We start from the raw sequence: 20253 nt of genomic DNA, 5'->3' as shown, positions 1-20253 counted from the left end.
AGATAAAATTTTCAGCCGAAAGAAAGGATTCTGTGTCCAGGATTGAGAAGTTTAAGTTACAGTACAGGATATTTGTGTTAGGTGTTGGGAAAAACCATGTAACAGAAATGAAAAATTGAGGTTGTTTGTCCAAGCAGGTTGTGAACTCCTCTTCAATACAGCTTTTAACAAGTATTTAGACAAACATCTGTCAGGAACAGCAGAGAGGTGATTCATCCTGCCATGGGGCAGTGAGCTCACTAGAAAGTCAGTGAACTGTATGAATTCCCTTCCAGTCTCGTTTTAAATGAGCTTAAAAGGAATCATTCCTTCTAAGGAATTTATTTTATAATGGTCTGTGTTAGGATTTGTACTTTCATTGCCTTTAAGAATCTAAGGCTACTCTTGGAAGTAGAATCGATCATTTACTCACCTAAGAAGGCTAATCTGTGTGTTCTGTATTTGCAGAACAATGGGTTTGTCAATGTGGATATTGAGCCACTCTGAAAGATCCAAACAAATTTACACCCAGCAGGTAAATACTTTCAATGCTCTCTCTTTAAAGCACGAAGACTCACCCAGGTGAACACTTGGTGAATATTATTCCACCTCTGGTTTTACTAAAAAATAAAGTGTAGTAAAAATTTCCCCCTTCCAAGTGTTTTGGGATGACTCTGCCCTTTCCAGCTTTTAGTCATGTTTATATTTTCTGTCAACCGGAAGGAAAACCACAAGTAAAGTGTAAAGATTTAGTTATTTACCTTATCATGAAGTCAATAATCGATAGGAGCATTAATAATGCAGCATTGTGTTATCTTTGGATATAGCAAGATATTTTTGTCCCATGATAATGCTCTTTGTGTCAAAGATTTTTTTTTCTTCTACTACTGATTTCTCTTGTTGTAATTACCACGGTAATGATTCAAAGATGAGGCAATTTTCAGGAGAGATGGAAAGTGTGTGGGAGGAGGCAGTGGAAAGCCATCGTATCTGACAAAGAGCAATTTAGAAGGAGCTAGATATATTAGACTTCTCCAATGCACTTCTAACTTAAAATTAATCTGTAACAGTTTATAACCTATCAAGGCATAAAAAAAATCTCTAGCGAGGATGACAGGAATTTAGATTGCATGCTCTGTGGAGGGAGGAACACATTTTTTCATTTTATTTGAAAAATGTGTAGAATATTTGGGTCATGACCACTTTTCATTACTGTTGGTACAGAAATATGTTGGAAATATATATGATGACATGACCAGAAATGTTAGAGATATTGGCTGTTTCTGTACCTGCAGATTCCGGTTCATCACCTGGGTGATACAATTATCCCACTCTTTTTACAGCTGGTAGCAGGTTCCTGGGTAAGCACACCTGTGATACAGCCTTTTAGGTGTCAGGCTTTCACTGGAGTGTTGTAGGGTGGTTCCCCCCTGTGTCTGTTCAGCAAAACAGAGGAGCAGCAGGTACCTCCTGAGGCAAATTCAGAGATTCTCAACCATTTCTGTCATTCTCTGCACATCACTCACATTTTCATTTCCATCGTGCGAGCGTGGAGAGACTCAAAAGGTAGAAGTTTCCCTAATAAAGTGGTATTTAGGTCACGTATGTTATATCATTTTATAACCCAAACAAACGTACCAGTCACTCAGACAAATGGTCATTTAGTCCAGCATCTCTGTGCTTCAGTAAAGGTGAAAGGTCCTGCTAAATAAATTTCTTCTTATCTATCCCAGCTACATTTGCTGTCGAGGTGCTTTGTTTTGTAAATGTGTCATCTTTTATTTCACCTCCAAAACTCCTGAATAAAAGATCTTGGCCCTGAAGTCCCCAGATTGCACTATGTAGATAGCACTTGCTTGGGATTTTGGTTTCTGGTTTGTAAGTTTGCAAATTCCTGCTGAAATGTACTTGGCTACTCTGTGGATCAGGGATGAGTAAACTTTCTGAACAGTTTCTGTAGCACTAAGGAATCCAGAAGTACGAGATGCATCCACTTACTCTATCATAAGCTGATTATGTGTATTTGTAAGGAAATATATTCTATCTAGAGATTTGTATATAGTGAGAGTGGTTTGACTTTCAGGGAGTTTAGAAACAGAAATCCTTTTCATTTGCAGAATTTACACGGGGCAGCTGGGGATCTTTTTTGGCTGAAAGGCAAGCTTATTCATGAGGAAGAACTTTCCTGTTTGCATTCTTTGCTGAGGGCTTCCTGTAAATGATTGAAATATGTCAGAGTGCAGTGTCAGAACACTTGAGTGGCTCTTTTCTCTCTCTTTTTATAGGATATTTGCAGAACATGACCTTATTTCTTCCCTTCCTAACCTAAAAAATTTAATGAGTGTGTTTTCAGCAAAACTTCCTGCATTATGTCTAGTACTTCAAAGATGCACCCAGCAGATACTGGTGAATAGCTTCCCAAACCAAACCACATTTCTTTTTTTCTCCTTTTGGAGGGGCTTCTACATGAGTTATATTGATTTTCTGGCCAATTCTTGAACTCTTAAAAGACCACAAAAAGAGGGGAAGGGCAATCAATCAAGGAGCTGATCTAACTTTTGAAAGGGCAGAGCTGATTTTCCTGTTCACAGGAGTATTCCCAGCGTCAGACAATCTTCTCTTCTCCTGCAGATAATATTTTCTGTGTTATTTTGCACCCTGTGGTGTCAAACCGAGCTTCAGCAAGTGAGTGAATTACATGGTGTTGCTGGATACAAAACAACAAAGGCATGGGAATGCTTGTGAGAGGTCAGTGACATGGATTGTGTAGAGGTAGAAAGGTAGTACCAGATCTTGAGAGATATATATGTATATACATATATGTAATATTTATACTTCCTAAGAAAGAAATACAAAAGAGAACAATACCTGCCCATCCTTTTGAGGCCTGCTGTTTGTGTTCTTGTTAGAGATGCCTTTTCCTTGATCACTTGCATTCTTGCCTATGCATTCTCAAGGTATAATCTTTGCATCTTCAGCATCAGTTTCACATAATCTTTCGTGCTTGAAGATGCAAATAAAGCCAAATGTGTTTTACCTGACTGCTGCAATCTCTATGGAATAACAATTCAGGTGCAAAGCTTTACCTTTTCAGCTTCTTGCCAATTTAGCATCAAATTAATGGTAGGATGCATGAGAAGTTAGAGACTTGTCTTCCTAAGATATTTGATGCTTTTGAAATTCTCTACTCAATATTTTCTTAGTTTAATGTTGTATTAAAAATATTAATGTCAGAAATAAAAAGGAAAAAATGGTCTCTGTAGCACCTCTGAAGTGTCAGTTCAGGATTTTGCTGTGTGATCTATTTAGGGCTTCAGGGAAAAACGAAACCATTGAAAGGCTTCTCTTTAAGCTGTCAGCTCTCTCTTAGGCAGTAACTGCTCGCTGAGGATGAATACACACTGATGCTGAATATTGATACGTCCTTCTTTCACTAAAAGCCCTTACTTAGACAGTTTTTTAAAAGATCTTAAGGAATGAATATGGGGACTTGTTCAGAGCACAAGTTATGAGGTATCATGAGCCATTCCTATTGAAGAAAGTTTTTACAAAATTTATGTTATCCAACTCTTTCCTCTCGTTCTTTCTTTCTTTCAATCCCTATTCTGAGCTGCTTATGAAATGCTCATTAGGATAACATTGCTTCTGGAGATTATTCCTGTAGGTAGCCTCAGCCTATTTCAGTTCAGATATAGTTTTTCTATACATATAAAAAGAAGCAGAGCTTGCTGTCCAACAGAAGTCATCGTATAATGTAGTATATCTAATTTCCCCAAAGAAATTCCAAACATACTTTGGGTTACTGAAATGTAAGAGCTAAATACAAACTTGATTGTTCTTAAAGGCATTTAGGCCTGATGTTGTGCTCCATGTGTTGTGGTTCACCTCTGTATGTTGAAAGTGCAAATAATTATAGTAATATTGAGGTCACTGTTACCTGATTTGTAGCTGACAAGAAATTGTAAGTAACTGTAGATTTCTACAATTTCCAGCACATACTCCTGTAGTGTTTCCAGTGATATAATACTGATTGACACATAACTCTCCATCTCAGCCTGTCAGTTGTCTTCAAAACACATCCATGCTGGGATAGATGGAGACAGAGCAATACTGGTGTCTCATTAATCTACCAGCAGCTCACAGTCATACTGAAAGCCACAGGGAAAAGCAGGACACAAGAAATTAAGGTTACTGTGTTTGTTGTCATTCCCTCTTCATTCAGTAACAGGATTAGAGCAAAAAGGATTCATGGCCCAGCTGTTCCCTGAAGATTTTCAAATCTGAGAGCTGACCCTTAGCACTGCGTGCTACACGCTTAATTTAAATATTTCGCTCCAAACAAGTACCTCTCTTAAACAGTTAAGCAGTTTTCATGGAAAAGTAGCAACTTTGCTTCCACAAAGACTTCAGTGTGACACGGATCAGAGCATTATCCCTCATGAAAATTTAGGCAGAGGAGACATAGCTGTCTGCTTATCCATGCAAAGCTTTTCTGCCTCTCATTCTACTGCACTTAAAAGATATTTTCACTCCTGCCTTACTGTAATGTGCCAGTTCTATGGCCCATGACTGATGTCTAACATCTGGGATGTGTTGCCTTTTCTTGTGCTGTCTCACTGGTTATTGGGAGCCGTGCAGCGAGTCCCAGATGTTCAAATGTAAAACAGTCTCTGGGTTCTCTCAAACATGGTTTGTGTGACAGCACCCAAGTCCTACCCACCTCATTTGTAATTTCTCCATTGCAGAATGCCTCTTAAAAGGCTGTGGGTTTCCTCCAGTCTGCAACTAGGGAGCTGTAATTCTGACAAACAACCCACCAGCGTCAGGGTTTATGGTTTTTTCCTAATCCCACTGTGGTTTTAGTTTCTATTCACAGTTTTTAACAGTCCAGTGTGGAGCAGGTTGATCAACTCGGCATTGATAGAGTGTGGCCTGCATTTAAAAAGCTGTCAAATAAGATATCAACAAAATAGCTGCAAGGAAAGGTTTAGGTATTTCTTCTTTAACTGTTTTGGCATGACTAAACTACATGAGCTCATAGTTAATCATTCATATAATTGAAAAGCATTTACACTTCTACCATTTTAGTGTATTTTTATAGGAATCCATGTAAAGATGAATCTCTTCTGTATTCATTCTGCTTAAGTGTAAAATTTCAGATAAGATTTTTTTTTAGGTAGATGTTGAAAGGTTAAAGTTATTCAAGAGTGTGAAAAATAAGTAAGATTCATAGTGCATCTAGACCACATATGTTTTAATTTGCCTTCAAATAGTTTTTCAGAGCACTGAGCAACTGAGCTGAAGAACCACAGTGCATCAAGATGCAGTCCCTGCTCTGAAGAGAATTAGTAGGGATAATAGCTTTGGTAGCTAAGAAATAAATATAATGGTGTAATTGTGATTAAAAACATTCTTTTTAATTAAAAACTAAATCGGTTTATAGTGAAAAATATTACTGGTTTGCTAGGTTGTGATTTGAGGCTACAAGCAATACTAAGAGGACAATTATCCAAAAGCACAAATTAGCAAAGAAAAAAAATACCAGTTAAGCAATAGCATTTTTTGCAAGAAGAGCATGGTGATTTATTGATCTCTGCTTCAAATACTGTGATTTTCCAATTGTTAGGAATCAAAAGGAATTGCTGAGTTTCTTGTGGAATGAGTTCCTCAAGAATGGAACTGAAGCTGTTTTTGTAAATTCAGCATGCACAAACACAAACCCCTAAACGTCCCAGAAGATGCTGATTCTCCTAAAACCAGAGACACATTAGTTCAGATGAGAGAACTGACTTTTTGTTTTAAGCACTGGGAATACCAGAGAGTAGAACTCGGTCCCTAATATAGCATGTAGCCATCCACTTTTCAACACAGTTTAAATATAAACTGATCTGACTGCTTTGCTTTCCATTTAATAAAACAAGGCAAAATGTGTATATGCTGGGTTACAGATCACTTCTCTCTGAAATTAGTAGAGGAATTAGCATTATAGCATGCAGTCTTACAATGGAAGGTAGTGTGCTCAGAATTAAGCAGTTATAGAAGAAGAAGATGGGTGTTTCTCCCTATTTTTTTTACTCAGAATCACTTGCATTTGAACCAGAAAAGTATTACTGAAAGCAGGAAGCCATGGATCATTATTTACTGCTGAAAAGTGAAGGTGCAATGTGACTTTGTTAAAATGTTTGCAGATTCTGATTAATTCAGATTTTTTTTAGAGTAATTTGATAGCAGTACATAAAAAGCAGTGGCAACATGCCTTATTTTGTTTAAAAAAAAAATTGAAAGGATGTTTTGTACTTAAATCACTGCATAGGAGTTTTTTAGGGTTCTGAAAGAAAGGTCAACATTGCTTCCATGCAGCATTGCTAATAGATAGTTGAATTGGGGTTGGGGGGAGCATAGTGGCACAGATTTTTAGGTGCAGTTCATCTTTTCTTAGCTTCTTTGGAAACTAGGGGTAAAATTGCTTTTTTGTTACTGCCTCCCTTGGATCGTTATTAATTGATTCTTTATCATGGAGCCAGTCCATAAATATCTTCCTTGTGCCCTGTGAATGTTTGAACCTTGGGGTCTTTTTCCAAAATAAGTCAGAACTATTGATTTAGAAGAGAGAAAGTCTTCCATGTTTAGAGAATGGATTATCAGAGTCAAGGTCACTCCTTGTGAAGGCTGAACAGGCAACAGTCACTTGATGGAAATACTGAGTGTTACACTACAGACGGTGTAAAACCTGTGTAAATGGCTCTGCACTCCTTGTTCCTGCAGCATTCCTTGTTCCTGCAGCATTCCTTGTTCCTGCAGCATTCCTCACAGACATGGTTGTGGACCAGAAACCTAAACTACCGTGTTGTTCTTGCACGTGTAGCAAAAAGGTTGAAGGGGAAATGAGAAATATATATAGATTTGTAAGCATTACCTTTCCTTACTTCGGATCCAGAGGGGCCTGTAGATGTTATCAGTTTTATGATTCTTCATTGGAATCTTTTGTTAGATGTTCTATAAGAATTTTGATTGCTTATATGCTCAGTAAAAAAAGTGAATTAAAATTGGTCAGGCCCACCCTTAATTTCAAACAGTAGTGCATGCACTTTATCAAAAGAGTTAAGTAGGTATGAAATATCACTCAGATAGCAAACTTTTTGGATACACTGAAGTGTCTCCTGAAATTGTTAATATTTTCATACCACATGAAAATTTTTTTAAAATAAAATTGACTGCTTATTAAAACCTAATTATTTTTCCATTCCTTTTAATCTTTCAATCTTCCATATGCAAAGAATTTTCTAAGTAAATTCTGTCATCTTAGACCAGTAATTGTACTTCTAGTTACCATGAAAGTCCTTAAATCCTCATTACTTAATTTAAAAGCATTACTGCATGGAAAGTTTAAAGTATGAGATGCTTTGTATAGGGAAATATTTATTCAGCAGAACTGGAGTAATTTACCATATTTGCCTTCCATTAAAGACTGCATCTGTTTATTCAATTTTTGTAGTTAGTTTCTCCTACTCTACTAAGGATTTTTGTCAGCATTTCTGAGATAAAACATTGTAGTTGGAAAACTTTCATCAAGTCGTGTATAATGTGCCTGATTTCTTAAGGTGAGTGTTCCCATTGATATTAAATGGGAGATTTTGTGAAATTGTTTGCAGAATATGCCCTCAGATCTTAATTATTTATTTTCTTTTCTGTATTTTATTGCTTGAGATAAAGATGTTATAAAATGTGAGGAGAGATGTCACTCAAAAGTGAACTAATGACAGTGAAGTGAAAAGGAAAATGTCTGTTCTCTTCAGTGTTGCTTCTGGTTTTTTGCCCTGTGACAAAAGATTACAGGTTTACTAAAGATCAACTTTCACAGGGCTACTGCTACCAATCCCTTACTTGAATTAGGTGACTTCTGTCCAGGTTAGGAAATAATTACAATTAGGAAGTTGTTTCATTCAGAGTGAGAGGAAGGTGGAGAATTCACTTAGAAGTCTTGCGCTGACAGATTTGTATCTTGAGGAGAAAGGCTTTGTCATTAATCTGCAGGAGAGGTTTTCCACTTAAAAAGGATTTTTACAAAAACTTCCTGACTGCTTGCAGCAGTAAATTGGATATGCACTGTGCCTGATTAAGCACATTCCCACATATGTATTTACTCTGAAACCTTGAGCCGTTCCAGAATTCACTTTGCTTGATTACGATCCGTGGAGATCTTAAACTCAATAGAGTCAAACTGCATCAAACCTCAGGAGAGAGACCTTCAGGTGATATTTTGGTGTTCCAAGGTGTTCTCTTCATAGGTTTTCATGGCATGGAGCATTCTGGAAATCCTCTGCAGCTCGAGCCAGGGCAGAACTTGTCTTTCTGCTCAAAACTATTGCTGTGGAGTGGGAAAAGGCTGCTTGGCTTCACAGCTTTGAAGAAATGGTTATTAGCTAAAGAAAAGCCTAATTATTATGAGTTTCTAACATGTTCCTTGAAATGTGCTAACAGTTCAACTATGTATAAGCAATGAACAATGACAATATAGCCCATTGAAATTGTGGGAATCAGAGTGTGGAAACCTGTTATCTTTTTGTTTGAGCACTGAGGACCAGTAATGCTGACCTTCAAAGATCTCATGTTCTGGTACCTCCCCCTGGAACTATTCTAAGTAATAATCAGGATAGAAAACAGAAAAGAAAGATTTCTTTGACATCTCTTTTATGTTTAGATTTACTGTGAGCTGCTACTCAAGCTGTATTTTCAGCATTGCAAAGAGAGAACTAATTGCACAGAACTGTAGCACGTTGTCCTTTAGCTGTCCCATGTACAGACCTTAGATTTTTTTTTTACTATTATTATTATTATTTTTATTATTGGAAATTCCTTTTAACTGGTGATGAGGTAGTCTCCAGATGTATTGGCTGCATCTCCAACTCACTTATCTTGTGTTTCTCTTCCTGAGTGAAGTGCTCTTGACAAACACTCCCAGTGTAAGGAGTAACAACCTGCCTGTCCCGGTATGGCTTAAAAACTGTCAAATATAGATGCAAGGCAATCAAGTTAAAAGTCTTGTTGGTTCTTCTGATGGCTTCAACAGAGAAATGGAAAATAAATACTCTGCCTAGCAGCAGAAAGACTTAAGTATTCGTTCCAGAGAATTAAGGACACCTCTAGTGGAGGCGAGGGGAGGAGCAGAGCCATCAGTTGCCTGATAGTAAATACGTTTAATGTAAAGCAAGCAGAGCCTAAAGACTCGTTTCTCTTCCAAATTTCTTCCAAGTGCAGATTAAACACTCTTGCCTTTCTTGGGGGTGGAATGGAGAAGATGATCTCCCTAGCAGATCAAAATCACTTTCCCAGATTTATTTAGTATTTAAATATCAAAGCAACTGGCTATATATGAAGGATTATGAGGTTTCTTCCTTCACCATGTAGGCAGGTTTTAAAAAATGGAACAAAAAGAGAACTAACTTATGCTTCATCTGTGTATGCAGGATTTAAACCAGTTTATTTATGAAAACAACATTTTTATTTCTGTAGCTTTTATTAGCTATTTGTGCAGTTGGTAGATATAAAAATTGGAAAATGGCATGATATTCATGAGGCTTATGTATATTGACAAGGAATGCAGAATGGTGCCTTGCACTTTAGAATTAAAGGCATGTTTATGGTTTATGTACTGAAATATTCATCTTCTATCCTACATCTGCCAAACAACTCAGCATACACAAATACATAACTCAGAATACATTGCTTATCTATTTTAATTTGTTTTCCATATATTGCCTCTGTGGCAGAATACTGCTCCTAGGTCGTGGGCATTATTTCATACTTCATGCTTGTACATATTTAAACTCCAGAAATTCTGGCCTTAACAAACATGTGAGATATATTTATTTTACTATTCAAATATCCGTTATTTCTGGTCACTTCTAATAATATTTTACTGTCATGAATATTTAGGATTACTGCAGGCCAGAAGGAGTGTGAGAAGCATTTAGTGTATGTTACTATTTTTCATTCCAAACTATCCCACAATGCTTCTTAACAACTTTCTGGTTTTTTGTTTGGGATTTTCCTTTGGGACAGCTGGAATGCTTGAACTCTGAAGTCTGAAACCATACAGTGTGCAGCCATGGAATCGATGTGATTAATACTTTAAGAAGATCAGCTGCAAAATATAATGCACATGTCTATATAGTCCTGAAGGGATTCCAAAGTCCTGTACCAAATTCAAGGGACAGAACATACTAATCTGCTACACAGTAATAGAGGAAACTGTCTACTTATGTTAAGGCTCATATTTATTCTGCTGTTAGAGATAACCTGCGCACTTACACAGGATCTGCATTTGCATACCTGAAAGTTAATTGCTAAATTATAAATTCTATGCAGGCATTAATATCTAATGAATAGCAAGTAATTATATTTTAATAATGCCTGAGAAAACTGGGATTCCCTGCCCTGAGAATTATGAATTATAAGGCTCTAAAACCAAAGGGATCATAGATAATTCAGTTTGGATGGGATGTCAGTAGGTCATCTGGTCCAGCCTCTTCCTCAAAGCAGGGTTGTTATGGGGTCAGACATCAGACCTGGGCCCATAGTTTTTGTGGCAGAGTCCCTACAATCCTCCTTATTGCCCACTGGACAGGCTGTTACCACTCAGTGCCCTTCCTGTGCATCTTCTCTAGCATATTGAGCAACATATGTAGTGTGTAATATCTGCTTTTTCTCACTGCAGTTCCCTACTTGTGCCTGCACATCCCATTCCCTCACATCCCTGAATTCAAATCAAATTAGAAATACTGGTGTAAACCACTATTAAGTAGCACTGACATAAGGGGAACAGTTCTGTTTGGTCCCTGTAAATGCTGACTAAGCTTACTGGGCATTTTGATTGACTTAAACTCCTCTGTTTTGTAAAGCTTTTGGTATGTTAAAGTAGTTATGGTCAGAGAAATGCAATTTGTATTTGGAGCAAAAGTGGATAATAAGTGATTTTTGTTTTTCTATATATGTGGAAGTTTTCATTTAAGGAGTAAAGAAGTTCATTCCTCCTGTATGCCTTAAGTGGAGGGTTTGTGAAGTTAAAAAAAAGTATTTTGAAGCTAATGACTGAACTGAGAATGTCTTCCCCCAAAAAACCCTAAATTGCATTAGGTCTGGAATATTAGTTTAGTTTTAGTAGGACTTTATAAAAATGTTTGGAAATGGAAAATTTGATGCTAGTGATATTTGGCTAGGATGGACACATCCAAGTGCTGCTTCTTTCTTTGGGGAATGATCAGGCTCACGCCGGCCTGATGAAAAGAGGTGTCCATTTCCAAGTGATTCACTGCCTTCAGGCAGGAGAAGCCCTAGTTATCCATGATCCTTGCAGCAGGCAGGAAGGGCTGTAAAGCCACCAGCAGCAGTTTATGATCCAGGGGGTTTTCCCATGCTTGGCAGTCAGCTAACACCTAGAAACCAGAGAAAACCCGTGTTTTCTGAAGAACAACCACTTATATTAATTTTAAGTATGATATAAAGTGTCCAACTACAGCCAATCTGACATGAGGTTGTACATTAGCTGACTGAAATCCGTGTAATTGTGTTGAATTTGGCTGAATTTTGCCAGTGTGGACCCTGTTTGCAGGATAGTTTTCTGTCTACCTAAGTCCTAAAGGATTACACTGGTGTGCTTATACTCAAAGTATTTGTACATTCAGCTTAGCAGGAAACGGCTGATTTAACCTGGCTTGGTGTTTACCTCCCCTGCCTCTGCTCTGAAACTTGCTTGCAACAAATAGCGTTGCTTAAAAACATTTCCTGAGCAGTAGATCTGGTGATGCTGCCTTCCCTTTAGAATTTGAAGCAGAAGAAATGCTGGGTGGCATCTGTGTCCTGAGAAAAGCTGGGCAGCGATAATGGAGCCTCCTCTGCTTGACCCACCGGGGCATTCAGAGAGAAAAAGCTGAAATTATGGTATGAATCCTAATTTTTATGAAAGAATGACTGAAACCGCTTGCCATAACACTGTGATTAATGTAGGGATTTTAGTTACTACACTGTAGTTAGCTTATATATTCTTTTAAATATGAAGTCAGTGTTTTGCTTGTTGCCCTTCAATTGACTGAATTTACACATCCTGTCAGATAGGTCACTTCATCATTACACTGCCACAAAACTATTTATATAGACGTTATTTTAGAGATAAATCCAACTCGAGAAGGCTTCTTTCTCAGAAAAGATATTACATATTACAAAGGATGATACCAGTCCTCGTGTGCAATATCAGAAACATTAATACAGTAAAAGATTATGGTTGTGGTAGTGGTTTTATGAATGTAATTTCACCTGGAGTTATATTCTAAATGGATTTTGTTACAGTAAGATTAATTTGAAAGACTCGGCTATCTTAAATACAAATTTTACTGCATCTTTTCTATGTCTTTTTATTTGGTATATGAATAGGAGTCGAATGTGAGTCTTGTTTGAGAAGAATACACTGTGTAACTGAAATGTGCTGCTGGGGTCAGATTTTAGTTCTTGCTCAGAATTTCAGCAAATAATCTCCTTGGCCTGCAGAAGGAATTATGTAGCTCTGCTGCAGCAGTGTCTTTACCTATGTTCCACATAACTACTGTGGTTATGCTGGTGCACAACCCAAACTGTTGTCACCTGGCCACGACAAAGCCACGGTGCAGAGCCTTGGTTTGAGTGCAGGATGTGATGTGTGTCTTCATGTTCACGTTGGCAATATCAGGGTGCAGGCAGGACAACCCTGGCCCTGCCTGCCCTCTGTGGGTGATGTGGGGGCTGTGTGGTGTTTGGATATCATGGGCATCCCACATTTGCAGCACTGGATCTGGCCTCTGGCTGCCACAGAGCACTTGGCATTGCAGAGGCTTCTCAGTCTTGTGACTGAACTTCCCATAATGCAGCCTCCCTTCCTTCTTGGAACTGTCTTTTATATACACAGGTAGTCCAGATTCAGGGCTCAGCTGGAACTCTGTGTGTAGACTCAACCTTCTGAGCAGACATGGATTTTTTGATCATTGATCTGTCTGTTTTCCTCAAAGCTCAGGACAGTGTAGCACAAACTGTCCCTCTCTTTTCCCTGCCCAGCTGTTGGCAGCTTGGAGGGGGTGGGTCACACCAAAAGCTGGTGACAGGAAAAACTCTGTTGGTTGTGCACAAGAGAGAGACCTCGAGGGTGTCTCCCCCTCAAGAAAGTCTCAGGAGCCCATCTGCTTGAGTCGCTTAAAATGAAATTGGATAAAATGGAATGTTCTGCTGGGAGCAATCTCTTGTTAACAAGGCATGATGCTCTGACAGCCCTGGGCTTTTTTTCAATCTCAGATGTTTGGTACCTATATTGCAACATGAGCTTTCCTCTCCTTTTCTCTGTGTGTGTGTCTGTATCTTTTCTATTGTTCTTTTTCTTCAAAAAGATGCAAGTGACGTTTCTTGAAACTTCCTTTTTAATACCAGCAGTTCCCCTTTGTGGGAGCTTCACTTCTCTTCTTCTGAAACATCACACATGTTTTTCTCATATTTCTCTATTTTGTTTGGAAAGTTGGATGTTCCCTGAGTTCCTGCCTTTATGTGTGAAAGACTGAAATTGCATAGATGGAATGAGGGAAATTCTGTTATGACATTCATGTGCCAGGCAATTAAAGGAATCTTACTTAAAATTCATAATTGTTTGTCTGCACAAGAGGTATTAGAGTGGAGGATTTCAGGGTCCTTGAAACTTAATTTTTGGTCTTTCCTTTTTTTTCAACCTGTTCAGTAAATAAAATTGTAGCTGGGCCATTCTGTAGTTCTAACTCAGGCATGTATTCATCTGCCCAACACATCTGCAAACAGATATTTATTCTATACATTCCTTTGTTTGATATCTGGCTTTGAAAAAATATTTAGGGTGTTGGGTGGTTTTAAAAAAAAAAGTTTTCTCCAGAAAAATAAAAAGGAATAAGAGGAAAAAGAGGCAAGAAAGCCAGTCAGAGCATGTTGGTAACAAACTCTCCAGTGCCACGGAGAAGCTCCTGCTCTGTGTGAGTCCTCTCTGGAAACCAAGCAGAGCCGCTGTGGTACTTGAGCAGTGACAATGGCCTTTGTGTTACACTGAAAGGCTGGGTTAATTCTTAACAATTTGTCAATCAGTGTCACTATCCTGCTTCAAAGACCTGGGATAGTGCCCCTGCATGGCTCCAGCCTGTTCTGGAACTGTCCAAACTCACTCAGAGGGGCCTCACCTCTCAGTCAATAAATACTGTATTGCATTGACATGTGTTTAGTTACTTGCTTTGGGGGTTGAGTTTTTTTTAGTTGAAGTGTTGCTCTGCAGAAAATAACTTGTGTGTGCTTATCATAACACTCTGTGTCATTTTTATTTGTATGCCCTTTCTTTGGCTTTAACTAAGCCCTGCAGGCTTTGGGATTGAAGGATTTAAAAATAACAATAGCAAATAAAAAGCATAATTTTATTTTCAATGTTGCTAGGTACCTTGTTCTATGTACCTCATTTATTATTTGCTAGATAGCTGTAGGCATACCAGCACCTCACTGAAGGAATGAACAGAAAATATGAAAACAGTGATTATCCTCTAAAATCCAAATTAAACAGGCTATTGTCATTACTGCTTTTATGTCATTTCTCTATATTCTTCAGGTACCATCGTAGCCCAGACTACTGTTATTTCCTACAGCTCTGTAGTTAACAGCTCTAATGAGAAGAGGAGGATTTAAATGTAATTTAAATGATCCCCTTGAAACTCGTGTGTATCCTGTGAGCGAGAACACGCTGTGCTGTAGAACACACTCTGCTGCAGGGCTTCTTCACCCACAGGACCACCTGGTCCAGCCTCACTTCAAGTCAGTGGAAAGGCTTCACTGCCTGCCAGGGGGCTTTGGATCAGGATGTGTGAAAGGAGGTCAGGCAGAGAGATAAACAGGAGATATCATATTCCAGACTGTTGCTGCACCACATGTGCACTAAATGGGGAGGGGTGCTGGGAACCCCCTCTGCTTGAAAATCCTGTTTGAAGGAGTTTGGAGGATAGATGGCTGATAAACAGTATAAAATCAGAAGGACTCAGAAGACATAACCTCTTGATTTACTTTTCTTTTTCCGTATACAAACAGTACAAGCTAAAAACATCATCCATTTCTCTAAGTGCTACGAGATACCACTTAGATTTTACTTTTTTTCCTCTATCTCTCCTGTTCTCCTTTTTTCTTTAATTATGCTAAGAGGCTACCTATTCCTTCAAAGTTTGAAAACTTTAAAACGTTCAAGATTTCTCTAACTTCTCTATCCCTGGTTGCCCTTTCCCTTCTTTTCTTTCCAGAATGATTTGCTCCACCATAAGTGGGAGTTCTGATGATTCTGACTTAAACCACAAATTAATTGGGCAGATTTTATATTTCAATTTATCTAAAATGTTTATTTTGCAATTTTAAAGTAGTTTATGCAAAGGAAAATCTATGTATGTCTGGGAAGCTGGACAGGTGTATTTGTATACCTGGAGTTTGTGAGTATCAGTGGAGTGAAAAGGAACTCTGTGCAGAATTTATCCAAAACTGGATTAGAATTTTTGATGTACTGCCAAGACAGTGGAAATTAATTTGCTGAGTTAAAAAATTATTTAATCACCTTCTAATTTGGTCTCAGAACAATTTCATTGTAGATGAAACCTGTGAGTATTCTCTTGTAAAAATATACAGCACTACCCATTTTTGAAACAAGCACTGTCCACATTGTGGTTTTTGCTATTCATAATGATTCTGACTCTGATGATCTCTCATATGCGAAGCATACTGAAATCTTTCTCGCTGTTTTAATTACTGCATATGTACCTGTACTGAAGGTCCCAATTTCCAATCCCACAGACAAGTTGGAGACTGAGAGAGAAGGGAGGCTGCATTAGTGTTTCACCTTTAGCAGCAGCTGCAGAAGTGTGAGACACTTGAACTGCTGTTGCCTGTACTCTGCCTGTTCTGTGAATAAATAGGTTGTCAATCTAGCACTTTAAACAAGCACTTTCTTCTTTTTTTAACCTTGCTTCTTGACATTTTCCATTAAGCATACTGTAATGGAAAAGATGAGGGAAATTGCTCTGCACAGCAGGAATAGCAACCTGTCTGCTTAGCACGAGGGGCCGTTCTCTGAGCTGTGACTGAGAGCTTCATACCACCGTGGGTTACTTAAGATAAGATGTTGATAGCCCTTCCCTCTGTGACTGCCTGACTCAGAGAATTCATAAGCCAGCAGGTTGCACACTGCTGAGTGTGGGCTCCAGAATGAAACTCTCCAAAACCCTTGAAGGCCATCAAAGCCCACGAGCCATGTGGAAATGCTGTGTGTGCAGAGGATGCTCACCAGTACTACTCGTTGTGCACATACACATGTAGGAAAATTTAAAAAGACACAGTCAGTGCAATGCCTAAATTTAAATTTTATTTAGATGAAAACTTGTGAATACTAGATCATAATGGAGCTCTGTTGTCTAGTTGGTCTAGCAGACTGTAATGCTATAGAGATATTTCCTTTCCTTATGTATAGAGACATAACCATGCAAAATACCTAGTTAGTTGTCCATTACTTAAAGCTGTTTTGAAGTTAATTCATCATTAATTTAATAGATCTTTAAAAGAAGACATTATTGTCCAAGTACTCGTATCTTATTATTATCGTCTACCGCTGTTCATTCCCTTCCTTCTGATATTTATGTTATTCAAACAGTGTGTCTTTGGAAGGCTGTGGTTAAATAAGCTCTAGAGAGGTAGCATAGTGTTTCCTAGCAACATCATGTCTATAGCAGTGCTGCTGCCTCCTCTCCTTACACTAAACGCAAAGTCATGTCCATTAATCCCCAGCTGCACTTAAAACTTTTCAGGGATTTTGCTAGCTCCCTACTGTTCATGTTTTCATCTTGCTCATATGCTGCAAGGCAAACTGCTTCAGTGGTTTAATTCTCTTCAGTGCCTCGATGTAAAACCAACCGTGTGTGTATATTCACAATTACTGTTTGTTTTTCCTTTAAAACAAATAATTGGTCCTACACTGTGATGCCTCCCCTCAAACACTATCATTTTGGTCATTCAAACAACCTGACAAAATGAAAGAGATAAAATAAATGTCTTGAAAATCTATTACCTGTGCTGCAAAAGTAAGTGAAATTTCTTGCAGCTAAGATATATGATGGCAAAGTAACTGTAAATTTAATTGAAAGGGGCACTATTTTTTTAATACACAACAACACTGAAATACAACTTATAGGACTTGTTTATATCTGATAGCTTTCTGTGTAACATGAACTGAATAGACTTGGACCTGTTGTGATAAGTGGCAAACTCCTGCAGAAGTCTGAAAACCAGTGTGGGGTCAGAGGAACTGCCCTCTGCCATCACCTGGCTACAGCCAAGGAGTTGGGAGGAGCAGGAAGAGAGAAACTCAGAGCTGTGGCTTTCTGAACAGGTTTGTAGAAACACACAGCAGACCAAATTAGTGATTTCTGGAGGGCTTCAGCCTTTCAGCACTAACGGGAAAGCTGTGGTAGCTTGACCATTTCTTCTGTTCCCTGCTACCTGCAGAGGCCAAGGGGCACAAAGGTGACATCCTGTCATCTCAGCCTTTCTCCAGTGCTGCACATCTGATGCGGTGCTGTCAGGCAAAGAAAACATATTTGTTTGTTTTCAGGGTATTTCTCGCTGCTACCTTCCTCACTCACAATTGATGAGAAGAGTATCCACAGTCTGGTAGGGTGCCCATTAGTCCTTTTGTGCTCTTAAAATGCCTGGAGGAGTGGAATACTTAATTAATAGTCACAGCTTGGGGGCACGGTTTCAAATGGGAAGGACTAACCCAGCCGGTCAGTGAGAGCTGAGAGAGCTGCAGTGGGTCCCTGCATGTCTTGATGCCAACAGTGACCCATCACTGCTGGTGGAGAGGTGAACCCTTGTGAGCTGTTCTGAGGTAAAATTTTCTGTCTAAAAGTGACAGCAGTGAGATCCTTATTCTATTTTCTCCAGTGGTTGTAGAGATGGCAGGATCAGACTGTACTTTCAACTCAAACGAGAGCTTGTGAATGTTTGAGATCCAACACCTATTGTCAATATGGCCACACAGTCTTCTGCTCAGAGACATGAAGAGGTGGTGTGAGAGACCTGCTGCAGGTCACTTAAATCTCTTCTGTCACCTCCACAGACAAATACACATGCTTGTGAGGATTGGGTACTGATGGATGTAGTTGTATTTACCAAGGCTGCAGTTTGGTTTTCTTACCCTTCTTCATAATGAATATTCAGTAAGATACCAGTAGTGCCTCCTGAGACTCATTTAGTTCCAGGAAAAAGCAGCTGAGGTATTCTATCACCTATGGACTTTTGTTAGAACGTTAACATTTGTTAGCAGCTTAGCTAATTAATATTTTTGTTCCTATTTCGGCTCTTGCTATACAATAAGTCATGTCATATCCATAATCAATTCAAAACATACATCTTTTGGGGGATATCTCCTCTAATGTGTTTTTCAGGAAGTGTGAAATGTTACATTCATAATATAAGTAAACTTAGCGTTAAATAAGTAGGTATCCTAAAACTACTGAAGGAAAATATTTTCAAGACTATTTATTTAAACTTTGTGTTTAGAGACAAAACTATTTATTTAAACCTTGTGTTTAGAGACACTCTGGAGAATGATGCAACTCACAATGCAAAAGCCCTCTGAGCATTGACGAGCTTGTTGAAGATGTTCCCCCTCCCTATGTGTGTGCACGTAGGAGACAGATCTTCTGTCAGCAGACTCTCAGCTCAAGGTCTGAACCTTCACAGGGTTCTTAAGGCGTGTATTAGAGCAGGTAGGGATCCTCCTGCCCTTTGGCTCGAGCTAGATCCCCATTTCTCAGAGTTGTCCCCTTTCTTCACCGAGAGTGTTTGTCCCAGCACCAGGACCTTTTTGTCTGCACAGTAACATTGCGGCGGGGTGGGTGTGTCCTGGGCTTACCTTCTGCGTTTGTCCTCCCAGATGGATGCCCGGACCTGTGCAATGGCAACGGGAGGTGCACGCTGGGCCAGAACAGCTGGCAGTGCGTCTGCCAGAGCGGCTGGAGGGGGCCGGGATGCAGCGTCGCCATGGAAACCGCCTGTGCCGACAACAAGGATAACGAGGGAGGTGAGCAAAGCCTTTCGATTCCCGGCCCCGAAAGAGCAGAGGGTTGCACACACCTGCTTTGGGAGTCGCTGCTGTCAGCGGTGGTGTTACCTTTCTCTCCGAGCAGAGGAGAGGGAGGGAGCTGTGGCCGTGATGGGGCGGGTGGGAGGCTCGGTCCCACCCCACACCCCATGGGTGGGGAGCGTGGCCCGGCCCACCGGCACTGCTTGTGTGGCTCCTGGTGCCCGTGGGCTGCAGAAGAGCTCCCCGTGCCTGTGCACAGCAGAGCAGCTGACAGGGCAGGGTGTTTAGCAGTGTTTGTCCTGCCCCGTCTATGCCAAGGGCGTGCTCTGCTGTGCCCAGCCCGTGCCAGTGCCTGGTACTTCCTGTCACACTGCACAGTTCACGTGCCAGGCTTAGAAGGGCTGAGCGAGGTGTGCTGAGCAGGCAGGTGTCTTCCCTCCTCTTTATCAGGCCTATCCTATTAAATATAGAATATGTCCTGTGTTTCCCCCCAAAGATGGTTTTACTTTATCAAGTTTTGTAGAGCCTTCCATGGTGTATTAGACCACACTGTCCTGAAAGCAGATCTGAGAAGTTGTGCCATCTAAACAAGATTGCTTAATTTGCTCCTTCATTTGAAGCAGCTTGCAATGCAATGTCTTTAGTAAGTCACATAAATTCTTTTTCATGTGCTCCTGCTCTCTGTTAAAAACCAAACATCAGACACAGCTTTCTTCCTTGAGACTCCTTCACTTTTCTTTGGCCAGTGATTAATCTAAAGAGCACATCTGTTGTTTGCTGCTTAATAAATGTTTTATAAATATGTTTCCTAAAACTGCAAAGAAACATTTGGCTGCTTTGAATGGCTTCTTCTAGGGTAAAATTGTCATTAAGATGACTGCTTTAATTTTATATAAGATTTCAGGGTTTAGAAATTGTTTGTAAGTCCCAAACTGAGAAAACAGGGGGTTTTGGTTTTGATTACATGATATGAACCACATCTGAGTATCATCCACTAGTTTTAATATGAAAATCCTCTATTAGTTCCTTGGTTTCACATGATCAGGGCTTATGGAAGTATTTTAGAAGTGCTAAAGCTGATTCAATTTCAGAGAACTAGAACTTGATTTATAGCTGTAACTGAATCGTAAAGAGCA

General features: G+C 39.4%; 1 protein-coding gene across 16 annotated transcripts in view; it reads left to right on the top strand.

Annotated features, from left to right (window-relative positions):
* The window catches only part of TENM2 (teneurin transmembrane protein 2), a 643539-nt gene that overhangs the window by 570698 nt on the left and 52588 nt on the right, over positions 1 to 20253 (top strand). For all 16 annotated transcript variants that reach the window (XM_027682931.1, XM_027682929.1, XM_027682927.1 and 13 more), the window contains one exon: positions 18968 to 19114. In XM_027682931.1, coding sequence (XP_027538732.1) covers positions 18968 to 19114 — 147 coding nt within the window. The remainder of the gene's footprint in view (positions 1 to 18967; positions 19115 to 20253) is intronic.

The sequence above is a fragment of the Neopelma chrysocephalum genome, unplaced genomic scaffold (assembly GCF_003984885.1).
Source record: "Neopelma chrysocephalum unplaced genomic scaffold, ASM398488v2 Primary Assembly neopelma1_63, whole genome shotgun sequence".
Lineage (NCBI taxonomy): Eukaryota > Metazoa > Chordata > Aves > Passeriformes > Pipridae > Neopelma > Neopelma chrysocephalum.
Note: the sequence above shows the minus strand (reverse complement) of the source record. Positions and strands in the feature narration are given on the sequence as shown.